The sequence below is a fragment of the Falco rusticolus genome, chromosome 10 (genome assembly GCF_015220075.1).
Source record: "Falco rusticolus isolate bFalRus1 chromosome 10, bFalRus1.pri, whole genome shotgun sequence".
NCBI classification, from domain to species: Eukaryota; Metazoa; Chordata; class Aves; order Falconiformes; family Falconidae; genus Falco; species Falco rusticolus.
Window position 1 is genome coordinate 1,124,056 of NC_051196.1, and position 14,144 is coordinate 1,138,199.

Here is a 14,144-nt window from a genome sequence, read left to right on the forward strand (position 1 = left end):
ACATCACTTATTTGGGAAATGAAGGCTTGTTGCTAGATGCAGAACCCATACCAGTTGTGTTTAGCCACAACAATTACTTTTGATCGTGATCTCAGCCAGCTCCTCTTATTTAAGATGGTAACGAGGCAGCACACCATCCTTACTACCTATCAAATATTTACTGCCAGAGCTTCAAAACCTACATTTCGCCTTCGGGTCAACTTACAAGAACAACTTAATTCAGTAACAAAATCACACAGATAAAGGGGTGTCTGTAGTTGTTTTATTTCTACAACCAACCGGGAAAATCTGACAGGTAAACATAAAGCATTGCTGTGAAGGTGGGGCTGCTATGCAATTATTTATAAAACATCTTTGCTGGCATTCAAGTCCGAGCAAAAAGCTAAACAATCCTGCAGTCAAAATAGTAGTTTTTGGCATTTTTCTTACAGATCATTTCATTTACCACATCTCTCTTCTAAACAAGAAATGAATGTGAAAGAAATTGGAATGAGGAGGGGGGAAGAATATGCTTTTAAAGGCAAACTGATGCTGGAGAGTCTAAAAGTCTACATTTGATTACCTTCTTCTGCAAAAGCTTGCATATACCTTTACAGTAAGCAACTAATTTTTAAAAGCCACTGGAGTTTTAATAGTTAGTATTTCACGTTGTGAAGAATTTTCATGACTGTACTGGCATAAAAGTATTCTTCCTATCCATCCTGTACACATCCCCACCACTTCCCTGCCACAACTACACAAACATCTGCCAACACAACTGTTCGTGTCACTGAAATGAAAAACTCCCTGAAAAAATAAACATTTTAACAGCACACTTCAGCTGCCACAAATATTCCAACAGCACAATTCAGGAGTATTGCTAAATTTGTGAAAAAAATACCCTTAGCTACCCTTGGCACTGAACATGTTGGGTTTTCAAACCACAGTCCAGGTTTTGCTGATTTTTATTTCGCCCGTGGTACTCGAGTGCCTTGTTTCTTGTTAGAAAGTACTTGGGAACCTGTTTTCAGTGCAAACTAAGTGCCATAACAGCTTTAAAAGCTCAGCCCTAGGTCACTTTTGAAAACAGGACTTTGGCCACGGACAGATGCTAATTCGGCAAAGAGCTGCATCAGTGCGCCTGGCTGCTCCATGTTTCCTCTCTGCCAGCGACACCTCTTCAGTAGCTTTGCTAGAAGAAGGATGTGTATGAGAACTCTGCACTTCACCCTGGACCTAATCAGTTGAGTAAACTGTGAGTGAATGCCTTAAAAAGCCAAAACAACAGTAAGTCACTGAGTCCAGAAGTAATTAGCATGAGAAATAGTTTCCTTTACGCTTCTGAGATGGGCAGAAAAGGTATTTTGAATTAAACATCTCTTTCCCAACCACATACCAAAGCTAGCACTGCATACAATAAACAGTGTGTATTTACTTTTTTTAGCTGCTTATAGAGGCTTTTTTCCCTTCTACAAGCCACATATATTTCAATTACAATGTAAGAGTTTAATACAAATCTTCCATAACATCAGGTTAAATGAAACATCAAAGAATCAATAACAGAGTTTTCCTCTGACAAATAATGAGGCAAAACCAAACTGCCAGCAAAAGCACGAGATAACCTACCGCAGGTAGTGCAAAAAATGAAATTGCGAATACTGAAAAACAAGATGCAATGGTCTTTCCTATCCAGGTCTGAGGCACTTTGTCCCCGTAGCCGATAGTTGTAACAGTCACCTGTAAAGAGAAACACATAGAGCATTACAGCAAGTTTTGACGTGAAGGTTGTGGGTTGTTGCCCTCTCTCCCTTTTACATTTACTTTAAAGGAACAGTGGTTGCATTCCTAACTCTCCTAATGACAGCACGTATGACGTTAATGAAGGTAACTCTCCTCTCCAGGTTTGCTTCCCCACTTATAATAGATGGAAAAAAGGTACAGGAAAGTGAATTACAATAAAAGATGTTTAAAATCTTGTAAAGTAAACCCATTAAAGTCTTCAAGGCTGAGGCAACTCTACACCATATGAAGTCACTAGAATATGGGTGCCTGCTCACATCATACACTTTCCTTAGGGGGAAGCTGCCAACAGCGCGGAATTCCTGATTTTCTTTATGGGCAGGAGATGTTTGCTCAGAGTATTACAGGGCTGTTGCATAGAGAAAGCGTATACATCCTGTAACCATGGACTACGACTGGGGTCAGATGTGAAGTATTCTGGAGAACAACATTCATATAAATAGTGAGAAAAGCTGGAAAATTTCCATGCAGTAAAGATCCTGAAAACATGTCTAATGATTCAGTAATTCATATAATGGATCAGGAGTAAGAACAGATCATGCAGGAAACATCTGTCGAGTCTGGGTTTCAAAACACTGAAGTAAGGATTGCCACCACAGTGATGTAGCATAGCAAGACTTAATAAGTCATTATTTGCATGAGCTCAAGGAAAGAATGGATTTGTTTGAAGGAGAAGGATACACTTGGCATCTGAAAGCAATTTAAATTAACCTATGTCACAAGCTATTTCTGAATTTGGAAATGAGAGAGATTTTAATCTGTGACTTTGAAGAAGGCTAATCAAATCAGAGCATGTGAAACTACATGAAGCTCTCAGGCAGCTGAAGTGCACCTCACCTGCTGGCTGTTCCGACTCTTCGGTCAGTACAAGCTGCAGCTGCCCAGGACACAGGGGTCGTGAGCCCCAGACAGCGATATCCACCGGCCATCCCCGCCTGTCCCACCGCTGCTCCTAGCTCACCTGGCTGCTGGCGGGCACACCGCCGTGGGCAGCACCCCCAGGGGAGGAGGGAAGGGCAGATTTACAGACACAAGATGTTTGTAAGGGGGTGAAGGTGTCGAGAACCTGGGTCTGGGGAAATAAAAGCTCCTGAAGTCATGACAAGCGTGGCTGTCAGCTGTTTTGATTTAGTCCTTTCCTACTAGAAGATGAGAGCACGGGGAAATCCTGTGGATGAAGTTCTGACCTGAGCTGCACCTCAGAAAGACCAGCAGCAAGCCATCCAGGCACTGCCCCCTCAGCATCATCTGCGTGTCTGTCAAACGTGCCAAAGGGACGGCTCCAGCGGCTTGAGGTGGTGATGTTAAAAGGTTATTGCAAGCTGCTGGCACTCAAACATTCAAGTGCTAGCATTTAATTTTTAATACAAGTTTTCAAAACGTGGCTTATTTCCAAACCTGTTTCATATCCTATGAAGTAGTAATTTAAGTATGAATACTTAAAAAGTATTTTAAGAATTAGTGATAGCTTTGCCTGAATCCGGAAATTCTGTTGAAATACCACCTTAATTCAGAGCCTGATGAGAAACCGAAGGAGTGACATTATCTCCTGGCCTACATAAGAGGGTCAGTTTAAAAACAAAATAAAATTCTAAATTCCAATTCCAATTTCCTGCTCAAAAATGTGGTATAAAAAAGGAAACGTAACTATGGGAAAAGTGATGGCCTCCAATACCCTCTTACATAAAAGATTATGAGAGAAGACAGTAGTTTATGCCTCAGTTTTTGAAAAGATTTACAAATCCTCGTCACTGAAAAGTTCTATCAACTGTTCTGTGTTACAATCTTAATGTATATGTTTCAACATGACGTTAACTAGAAATGTAAAAAGAAATAGGTGCTTTTTAGCTGACTGAAGTATAACTGAAGAACAAATCATATACAACTAAGAAGTATTTGTCTGCCCTCTCCACCACCACCACCACCACCCCACCTCTTCTGAACTGGTCTCTCTGAAGCATTAGTGACACAAGAACAGTATTTTCTGTGTTGTCGGTTTAGTATTTTTTTGAAAAAACATTTTGGAAATTGGGTTGCAAATCAAAGTGTGTGTTTAAGTTAGCATTTTTCTCTGCCTTCATAAGTCTTATCCATCTACACATGCACTGTATTCCAAAATTACATTTTCTTTTTTCCCCCAAGATGTATGCTGTTGAAAACTTACATGCCAAGTTTCTGCCCTAAATGAATTTTTACAGCCAGATTATAACCCCCTAAAGAGTACAATACTAATTTTACAGTTGTAAAATAGGATCTTATAATGGAAATACTGACTCAACTTCTACTCTAGTGTAGTAAATATGTTGGCATAATGAAATTAAATTGATACAAGAGCTCACACATTAAATTTTCATTGAAAAGCAGCATGTAAAACTAATTGTTTTAATTAGGAACAAAATAATATTCATCCATTCATTATTTCAAGACTTTGATCTGATGTGCATCACCGCAGCCTTTGGTATTAAGACTAATCTTGTTCCTATTAAACATGCATCAATAGTCTGAGGGAGGAAATATGAAGCAAAAATCCACACAGCAAGAAGAAATAGTAATTGTTTGTCAGAAGTGAACGGGGAAGGGATTTTATTCAAGGCTATCAGTCTAAAGTGAGTTAGCAGACTCACAGCAAACTAATCAGGTGAGTAACAATGCTCTGTTGAGGAAATCTGCTGTGTGTCTTGCAAAAATTTCCATAGTTACAAACAGCTACAAAATACAAGAATGCATGATTCAGGGGAATTAAAAAGGCAGACATCACAGGACAGAGGGAGCAAACACAAGCTAAAAGATTTAAAAAGCCAAGCATTAAAGCAAATAAGGGAAATTCACCTTATAGAAAATACCTTAACTACTGTGTTTCTAAATTTGCAGCACTGTGACTTCAAATTCAATTGCGCTAGGTATTGTTTTGCATACCAAATACTGCTCCGAATTTTCTGACCCACTCACAATACCCATCCTGGTAATACAGGAACACCCAGCGATACACCAGATACATAACTGGTCTCCTAACTTCTTTGAAATTGAAGTATAGTAAATTGCAGAATGATCTGAATACTCTCCTGTATGCTTAAGTTTAACAAGCTCATTAGAAGCCCTTCCACTGCTTGACATCTTACTCAGTCAACGGCATTCATGAAGTTGAATATAAAGTAGAATCTTTCCAAGTTGCTGAAATCCATATAACACAAGCGCAAACAGATTAGACACTCAAGGTTTTTGTGACTGTCAAGTATGCAATCTGTGTAAAGCTAACCACCCACCCCCCGCCCCGAGCGATATTTTGATATTTTGAATTCTTTTCCAAATGACAGTATTTCTCTTCCTTGTGCATATAAGGATGTTAGCAATAAGAACCAAGTCACACAACAGAAATTCCACTTTCTGCTTCCAATCACCTCTATGTACACTGCAGCACTCGGAAGATTTAAATTACATCTTTCAAATGAACAAGTTATGAGACTCTGTTCTACAGGAATGAACATTTTTGGACATTAGAATTAAAATTGTAATCCAAAGCTGAAGAAAGGATTTCCTGGTCACTACTATTACAAACATTTAAAGGGAATGGTTGCGCTCTTCTTAAAATTTTGAAATCATTTTTGTACAGTTATTATTGCAGACTCTCGCCATCGTTCTCAACTGAGACACAACCACATCCGAAGGACCCTGAAACACTTCTAATAACTTAGGATATGAAATGGAACTACACATCCAACTGCAAACACAACAAACAATATATTAACTTCAGTGTGGCATCTCTCAAACAACAGATCCTCAGTGCTGCTTAGCCCATCACTCTTGGATCTTCATTTGATACCTCCTTAAGGTGTCATTTTAGCCATCAATCAGGTCTGACCAAATTACTGGCCACTTTAAACCTCCTAATCAAATGGTAGCTCAAACTAGACTTCTCCACTTGTGAGATCTCACAGATAAAACCAGAAGTGTCTTTAAAAAAACAACCAACCAACTAATGAAATTAAGTCAGAGTGTTGAGCTCACCTAAATTTGCAAAGTCTGTTCTGTGCAATGAAAAAGGGGCTACAGCAGCTTTAACCCGGTCAGCGAGGATACAGGGGCTGAAGGGATTTTCTGCTGCTCTTCCTGGTCTCTGGCTAGGTCAAGTCAGCCACTTTATGTCCCCTCATTTCCTAGCTCTTGAAAATGCCACCCCATCTGAAAGTGAACTGGCTTTTCCCTCACTGGTCCTGTTGGGATGTTATTCTAGAACCTCATGCTTTTGATGGTACCAGACCTAATCTTAGGAGAGAAATTTTAAAACATCTTAGGAGCATAATCCTAGCCATGTGACAGAGGAAAATCAGAGCGAAATTAATTTCAGTCTCTTACAGACCCATTTCAAGAGAAGCACAATTTGTGCTAATTATTGGCATTTAAATGAAAGCTAAACTCCTTAATAATTATATTTTCTAGACCCTGACATAGAAAATTATCTATATTTTGAAATACTTTCTTTTTTTTCATCAAATGGAAAGCAACTGTTGAAAATTTCTGGGTTCTTCCAGATATTTTTTTTTTTTTCCACTAGCTCCTTGACATCTTTTGATAGGTGTTTAAAGATTTGGGAATTAAGAAAACAGGAGTGTCCCTGGATGTAAGAATACCTACATCTGTACTTTGTAAGTAAGAATTTTAAAAGGTAAATCCAGATCTATTCCACGATCTTTCTTAAATGAGAACAAAGCGTAGTTGGAACTGCTCACGAAGTTAAGCTCAGAGATGAGAAGGCAATTTCAAGATGCAGAGACTGCATGCAGAAAACATTTAAAAATGCTAACCCTTACATCTTCCAACCATTGCTCCAAAAATTCTTAAAATAACCAACACCTCCCCCCCAAATCCAATGACTTAATCCCAAAAACTAGAAAAATAAAAGTAAAAGGATAACAGGCCTATAGTTGGTATTCTTGACTCGTAAACCACAAAAAGAATAAAAATGAAGTGTCACCTTCTAACACTGAAGGCAGTGTACAGTCCCCAGCAGCTTTTTTGATTTAGAAAGGAGGAAAAAAAGGTTCTAATAACACAAGATCCCTTTTATGCAGCAATTTTTCAATATTTATGCTCAACTATTTATAAATTACATCAGATCTGTTCTAATTTAGCAAAATTCTATGCATGTGTAGTTTCAAGTGGTATTTCCTGCAACTTTTCAGCAAAGCTTTCCCACAGCTTTGATTTTCAGTTTACATTAAGCACACACTGATAAGCTTTGCTAAATAGGAATACGGACTTATGTATGCTTAGAAATAAGCAAACTTACGAACGTTGTATTGAATTCAGTCCTTGGCAAAAAAAGCATATATCAATGAATTAAAGAAACAAGAAACACTTAACTACGCTGGTACTTGCAGAAAATTGCTCCGTCCAATTCCAACCAATTCAAAGGAAGGGGCACAGTGTAACATCCACGCATGGCTATATTTATTCAATAATTGCTTGTGGCAAACAGTGCTCATGATCAAAGAGACTGTTAGCACAATCCACGTAATGGTTTTCCTGAAGGATGTTTGTTCAGATGTGAAGGCTGGAAATTGTGTATCATTCAGCGGCTATCAAAAGAAGAGCTTTCCTCAGTCTGCCTGAGGCATGATTGCATATAGTGCTTAGGGAGGGTGGGGAGGTTGTGTTGGAACATGACCCACAAACCAAAACAAAACCAACAACAACAAAAAAACCCACCCACAAACAAACAACAAAAAACCACCCACATGAAAAACCACAGACTGAGTTGAAGGTGGTTATCTTGGACAGATTTGGTGAAAACGTTTAGCTTATTTTTTCTAAGCTTTTTTAAAATTTTTTTTATTATTATGATTATTGTCCAGAATCTACACTAAGACAGTTAGCTGTTAGTCTGGACATAAAAGACAACGTAAGCAGATTCATTTTGGATACGGGGACTGGGGAGCTGAAAGATGCATCGTGTTACTTATATTTTACTTGCAAATACTAAACTTGTCTTTTGAAAGACATACAAATATGCAGTCACTGGCACAATTACTTATACAGCATGTGCTGCATTCAAACCCAGCAACAATCCAGACAAATCTTTACTCTATGACACAAGGTAACCTTAGGCTTCTTCCAGAAGCCCACAAACTGGAATGGTGAATAGCTACAGCCCAGACCGAGTTCTCAAGGAAATTTAAATATAGCTCAGGAGTCCAATTTATAAATATGGAAATGGAAATGCAATATAGATTTATAAATAACAACAATGACAATGAAGAACATTTAATTAAAAGTTATGCACCCTATGGGTATGTCTATAGTCAGCAAAGCACAGTAATATAAAAGTACTCAGTTCCAGATGCAGTTTAGCAGCGGTAACACAGACCTTTTATATGGTTTACTTTATGCAAAGTGACGTATTCTATTGCCACTACCCACAGAACTTGTTTTGCAGTCTAGGCATATGTGAGATAACAAAAAAAATGCAGTGTTGTAGAGTGAGAAAGGGGGCTTGAAAACATTATCAAGTACTTTTCTTTTAGACATATTCTCTACTACCTCAGGTAAGTGCAATTTCAGAGAAGCGTGATCCGCTGCATGCCGGGCAGATCCCCTGTCTGGGATCTAGGACAGTTCTGAGGCAGGAGCTGGGAGCTCTCCTCTTCCCTGTGCCCAGTTCAGGACAGCCGAGGTTTGCAGTGACCAGAACCTGTGCTGGCTAAGCGAGTCTGAAAATTCTGGCCAAAACATAACTGAGCCTTTTGAGACCTAACGCTTTGAGAAGGTTTTTGCAGGAGTTGGAGACCTTCATTAGGAAGCATCCTGATACTTACTGACCCGTTATTGTCCCAGCGTTACAGGGCTTTTTCCTAGCAGAAAGCATGAAGAATATTACAGTATCAAAACCCCAGAAATGGATGGACCTGAACCCCTTTCGGTTTTCCTTCGCTAAATCTTTTTAGCAGTTAGCAGAAGTATATCAACTGCATTTAAAGCAGAACAAAGACATTACATTATAGGTTTGTTCAATGCAGTCTCACGCTTCAAGTGGCATGGTGCAACACAATAGAGTTAGTAAAAGAATATTATCATGATTAAACTTATTGATTAAATAAGTTTATTGTAATTAGAAAGACAAAATAACTGGCATGCCTATTAACTGAGCAATAATTCCATTAAAGGAGAATATTTCAATATCCTGACAGAGCGTATTGCTGCTATGGAAGGTTTTACTGGATTTTCAGTAGGGCAATCTGGTCTGTCACATACTCAATTTTTAATGCCAACATGAATGACAGCATGTGTTTTCAAATGCAGCTACATCTGCCACTGTTAATTACTGAGTCATCTGGCCACTGTACTGGAAAATAAAAATGCCGTGATGACACAAAAGCATTGGAAAAGCTACCTGCCAGAACGACACCTCCTCGTGCTACACAGTTAAGTCTTCTGATCCTAAGAGAGGCTGTATTTAACCATGGCAGACAGCAAGAGGAAAGAATTCGGCAGTGGATCTTAGTAGCAACCTAAACAAAACCTATTGTACTCAAAAAAGGCTACATAAGCATTTCAACACCAGGAGACTTGCAATAGATTTGCTCATCAATAGACCTTGCCCTCCTGAAACTGAAGTGGTACTGTTTGTAGAGAGATGACTACATAAGCACACACATGGAGAGATCTATTAAAAAGTATTTTTTAAAAAAAATATTTTATCAGTGAAACAAAGATGTTAGTCTAGCATACTTTTACATAAGACTTACTAGCAGTCTCATTTTTAACGAAAAATTAATGCCTTTCAATTTAAAATCACAAAGAGAAGAGACTAGGTCAGCACATTTTGAAAATGCAAGCATGGAATCATTAGTGATGCTATGGATTCTAAAGATCTGTAGCACTTAACGATGACAGTTTGTTTTATTCAGCTACATACAATTAAAGCAGATGAAAACAAGTCATTGCTTGAGTGCTAATGAGAAGGAAAAACAGCTTCCAAAAAGTACCTTTCTTTGAACTCTAATAGGAAAAGGAAAGGGAAACAATTACCAACGGGAAACCCCAGAACAGAGCAGCCAAGCTAGTATTTGCATATCATGCAAGAAAAGAAAGAGGGAATTGTTGCTAGCAGAAGCAACAAAATTAAATATAATAATTAAAAATACAATCCCAGAATAGACCTGCCAAACTAGTAAGTACAGACAATAAACAAAAATGGAGACAACTGTCACTAGCAGAAGCAAGAAAGCAGAACTTTATTAGCAGAACTAAAGATACATCTACACAAGTGTGGCAGCACCTTAGAGAAACCTGAGACATCTCTAAGCAAGACGGTATGTCTACACAGCACAGGCGAATGTCACATAAGGATACTAAGTGAATTCCAAAGCAATATAATCACTTTGAATCAGTCCTGTGTCTGGATTTCTTAAGTATCTCACATGGTCCTTGTTCTGGAATTAGTCCATTCTGAATAAATGGGAAATTACTGTCCCAGGCTGAATTGCAAACCACAGATATCTGTTTAAAAAAAAACAACAACCAAACACAAACACACACACACATAACCCAAAAAACCCACTAGGCCTGAGTTAGCAAGACTCTTACCACCTTAGAAGGTCAAACTCTACCATGAGAAAGGTAGCGGTAGCAAGAAGTAATCACTACAACAGAAGGGAAGACAGGATAAAGAAATAAGAATAGATGTTTCTGCACCTTGTGTACACTTTGGATTACAAAAGACTATAACCACCATGTAAAACTACTGATCATCTATAGTATTTTCTTAGTTCCATAGAATTACAAAACCAGAAAGTGTACTGAAGCAGTAAGAGGCCATTTCAAACTGCTGTTCTCACTCCATGCTTGCTTGAATTTTACTCCTCATTTGAAGGTGTTAACTACTTTTAGTACATGTGAAATATCTATACTTACTACTCCCCACCACAGGGCATCTGCATAGCTGCCAAACTCTGTTTCTCCAGAATCATTTACAGCATCTTTTTCAGCCAGGTACACAAAATACGAGGAAAAAATCAGGCCCAGAAATCCAATGTAGAGTGTAGTTATCAGTTCCTGCAAAAAGAATCAAAATAACAGCATTATGATATTATTGAGACACTTAAATTACCTATCACTAATGTTTTTTTAAAAGATAATTGAAACAGAAGAATGTAATTTCAGCAATTAATAAACAGTGACACCTGCTAGTTGTGCAAATTAACAAAAATCCACTGAGCTCAAAGGTGAAAGGATTGCTCCAGCATGCACATTTCTAACAGAGAGCCAGAGCAACCTCCTCACTTGCAAGCGTGACTCATTAACCTTTTGGTCACCAAAAAGCAGTTGAGTCATTTTTTCAGACAGTGCCACATTCAAAACAACTTTGGAACTTAGATACATATTTGTAGAAATATTCAGACTGCTTTTCAAAAGTCTCATTTTCTGTAGTTAAGTCCAACTACACGTCAAAAGTTTGCCAAATTAGAGGTGAATATTATTAGACTTTTACGAAGTTTTTGTCCATTGAGCAAGGCAGAACAACCATACTTGGTTAAAATAAATGCCTACCTGTCTCTGCACTAAATGTATTTGACATCATGAGCGTGGCTGCATACACGCTGTTCTGAAAAGGATTTTTACATCAGTTATTATGCCATTCCCCAGAGTACTCAAACTTACTTGTCTGTGTATGAACACAACTGATCCCAGCAGCCTCCATGTACCACCCTGACGGTCAACATGCAACATTCGTAATATCTGCAGAAAACGAATGCCCCTGAAACACAATTTTAAAATGAAGAGACTAAAGATACAAGAGAAGACATACAGGCAGAAAGAGGAAGTCTCTCTTCCAAAGGACTGTTGGGCTTAGCAGCCTGTCTCTTTTCACTCCATTCACCCATCTCTCGTCTTGTTTGTTATGAAGACACCATGGGAAGATTGCACAAGAGAAGGACAGACCTCTGTACACATGGCTAGTAAGGATAATTCAAGGATTCAAGGATTTTGGACACAAACCGTGAATGCTCTAGAAATCATTCATCAACTCATATTTGACTTGCTCACCAGAATGGGAAACAACATACAGAACATAACTATCTGATTTCCTCACCTTTGAGGCACTTCATAGGCAATTTAAACTAGACAGTCTAATAATATTTTAAAAAGTATTATTTTTATGACAGTCATTGCAGCCCTAGAGCATCACTGCAGCTAGTGCTCAGAGCTCAGCACAATGCCATGTACCTCGCATTCCAGAAAACCAAGTGGTGTGACCTTCCCAAGCACAAGGTGGATTCAGTCCATCAGGAATTCACAACCAGTAACCCCAGGCATTTTATGAAGAAGCAGCTTGAAGACGTCGGAGACATGAAGCATGAAAGCATTGCTATAAAACTGAGCCAAGAAACTAAACCAGGTTTTGGGTAGAGCCCACCTAGCTGGGGAAAGGGAGCAGGGGTACGTGCACCTTTATCCCCACCAGACATAAATGCACTACGACCAGACAACATACAAAATTTTATTTCCCTTACACTTAATGGGATAGCTATTTCACACCAACACATTATTGATCTGCTCTGTTACACGACTCTGAGCAGTGACTTGTTTTCTCTTGCAAGAATTGAAACAGGAGGTAAAACAAACAAAAACCCCCAACCTTACCCAGGCAGCAATATTTTCTTTTATTGCATATGATTACCTGATAGCTGAGGTTGCAAAGACTTGACCTTTAGAGCCCACACAAAGAACGATCATGGAAGCAACAACTACAATTAAATCTGGAAAATAAAAGTAGATTGAAAAAATGAGTTAGCAGCATCTTGCAATACTGTTACTAGAACCAATGCCAATACAATCAGAACAGTCACCACAAATGAAGATTTTTGTTTATGTATCAACAGATTTCTATTGCAAAAATAGAAATGAAATAAAAAAATGCAACCGTGTGATATGATAGAAAGGTTTTACTGGGATGGGTCCAAGATGGCACTTTCTAGATTATGAGAGTGATAAGAATTACTGTAAAGCAGCCTCAGCAGCCTGGAATCTTTATCAGCTGTAACTCATGAGGAATGTCAGCAGTTTCTACCTATTATCTCTCCTGTTTATCTTATCTTCTCTGGTATTTTAGATAGTATTTTATTCATTTACAAAGTTTTGGGGGTTTATTTCATATATAAGTGCCTTACTATTATTTTATCTGTTCAGGTCTAAAAGGGAGAGAAAAATTGGAATTAGTGTATGAGTCTAATTTAGTTTAAGTCAGTCATTACCCTAGGACTGTACTCTAAATGTCTGTGCCTCAGGCTTTCTTAATTTTGGAAAGGAACTCTGTATTTTGAAGAATTAAATAGTTCTTGATATATATCTGGGAAAGTGGAACTTTGTTTTGTTTTCCAAGCTGAAATAAATCCGATGATGTCTCAGAACCCCTAGTTCTAGGTCTCGAGAGAAACAGATTGTGGACAGAGTGCAAAGACGCAGTCAAAGCCATTTTATAGTTGCAGGCTATAACCTGAGATACAGCTGTTATTTATATACGTGCACAGAGAAACTAAAGTATTTTATGCTTGTAAAAATACCTAAGTACAAAATTTTGTAACTTATATTCAGAAAAACTAGATAGTTTATGAAAAACTGTATCCTCTATTCACCAACAAATACTGAGTAGTGGAAAAAAACTATGTCACAGAACAAGAATTACTATCTTCTGTAACAATACTCTGCTTCCAAAATCTGCTTTGTTTAACCCATTTGTATTTTAAGTGCTTCAGGGCAAGGATCTTTACATAGTTCTTTCAACATTGGCTAACAAAATACAAATTGATTTTGGATTAGTATGTTTCTTTCAGTGAAATTTTTAAATGAATGATAAGCATTCTAAAAAATATAAAAATGATGGTTTGTGCCATATATGGAATATATGGATGTAATTTCTAAGAAGGTGAAGTCATGTTAGGAACCCAGCTGCGGTGACTATGAAGGGAAGTCAGGTGCCTCGTTCCAAATGCATCACTGAAATCCGTATTTTTATCCAATAAATACACAAAGTAACTACAGTGCATCTAGCATGCTCCACCATGCAGTACATAGCTCAATTAGGGTGCAAAATAAATGTAAAAATACAGTTGTAGCTATTGTACAATGTCTGGGATCCTAAGGTCACAAGAGACAGGATTATGGCCAAGACTTATTTCTGGCAAAGCGTCAGATCACTTGTGAAAAAACATTCTGCTCTTCTGGAAAAACAAACCAAGCTACATTTGTTCTCAAATGACAGTGCCATGGAATCCTGAAAGGAAATTCAGATGTACATTAATGTTAATGACAAGAGATCTTGCTCTAAGTTGGCTTCAAAAACTGCAGAAATTTCACTTCTCAAAACT

At 38.1% G+C, this 14,144-nt stretch overlaps 1 protein-coding gene across 2 annotated transcripts in view; it reads right to left on the reverse strand.

Moving 5' to 3' along the window:
• The window catches only part of KCNQ1 (potassium voltage-gated channel subfamily Q member 1), a 363,600-nt gene that overhangs the window by 258,181 nt on the left and 91,275 nt on the right, over positions 1-14,144 (reverse strand). For both annotated transcript variants that reach the window (XM_037402862.1, XM_037402863.1), the window contains exons 4-7: positions 12,458-12,536; positions 11,437-11,533; positions 10,690-10,830; positions 1,606-1,716 (exon numbers count right to left, since the gene is read on the reverse strand). In XM_037402862.1, the coding sequence (XP_037258759.1) occupies positions 1,606-1,716; positions 10,690-10,830; positions 11,437-11,533; positions 12,458-12,536 (428 nt within the window). The remainder of the gene's footprint in view (positions 1-1,605; positions 1,717-10,689; positions 10,831-11,436; positions 11,534-12,457; positions 12,537-14,144) is intronic.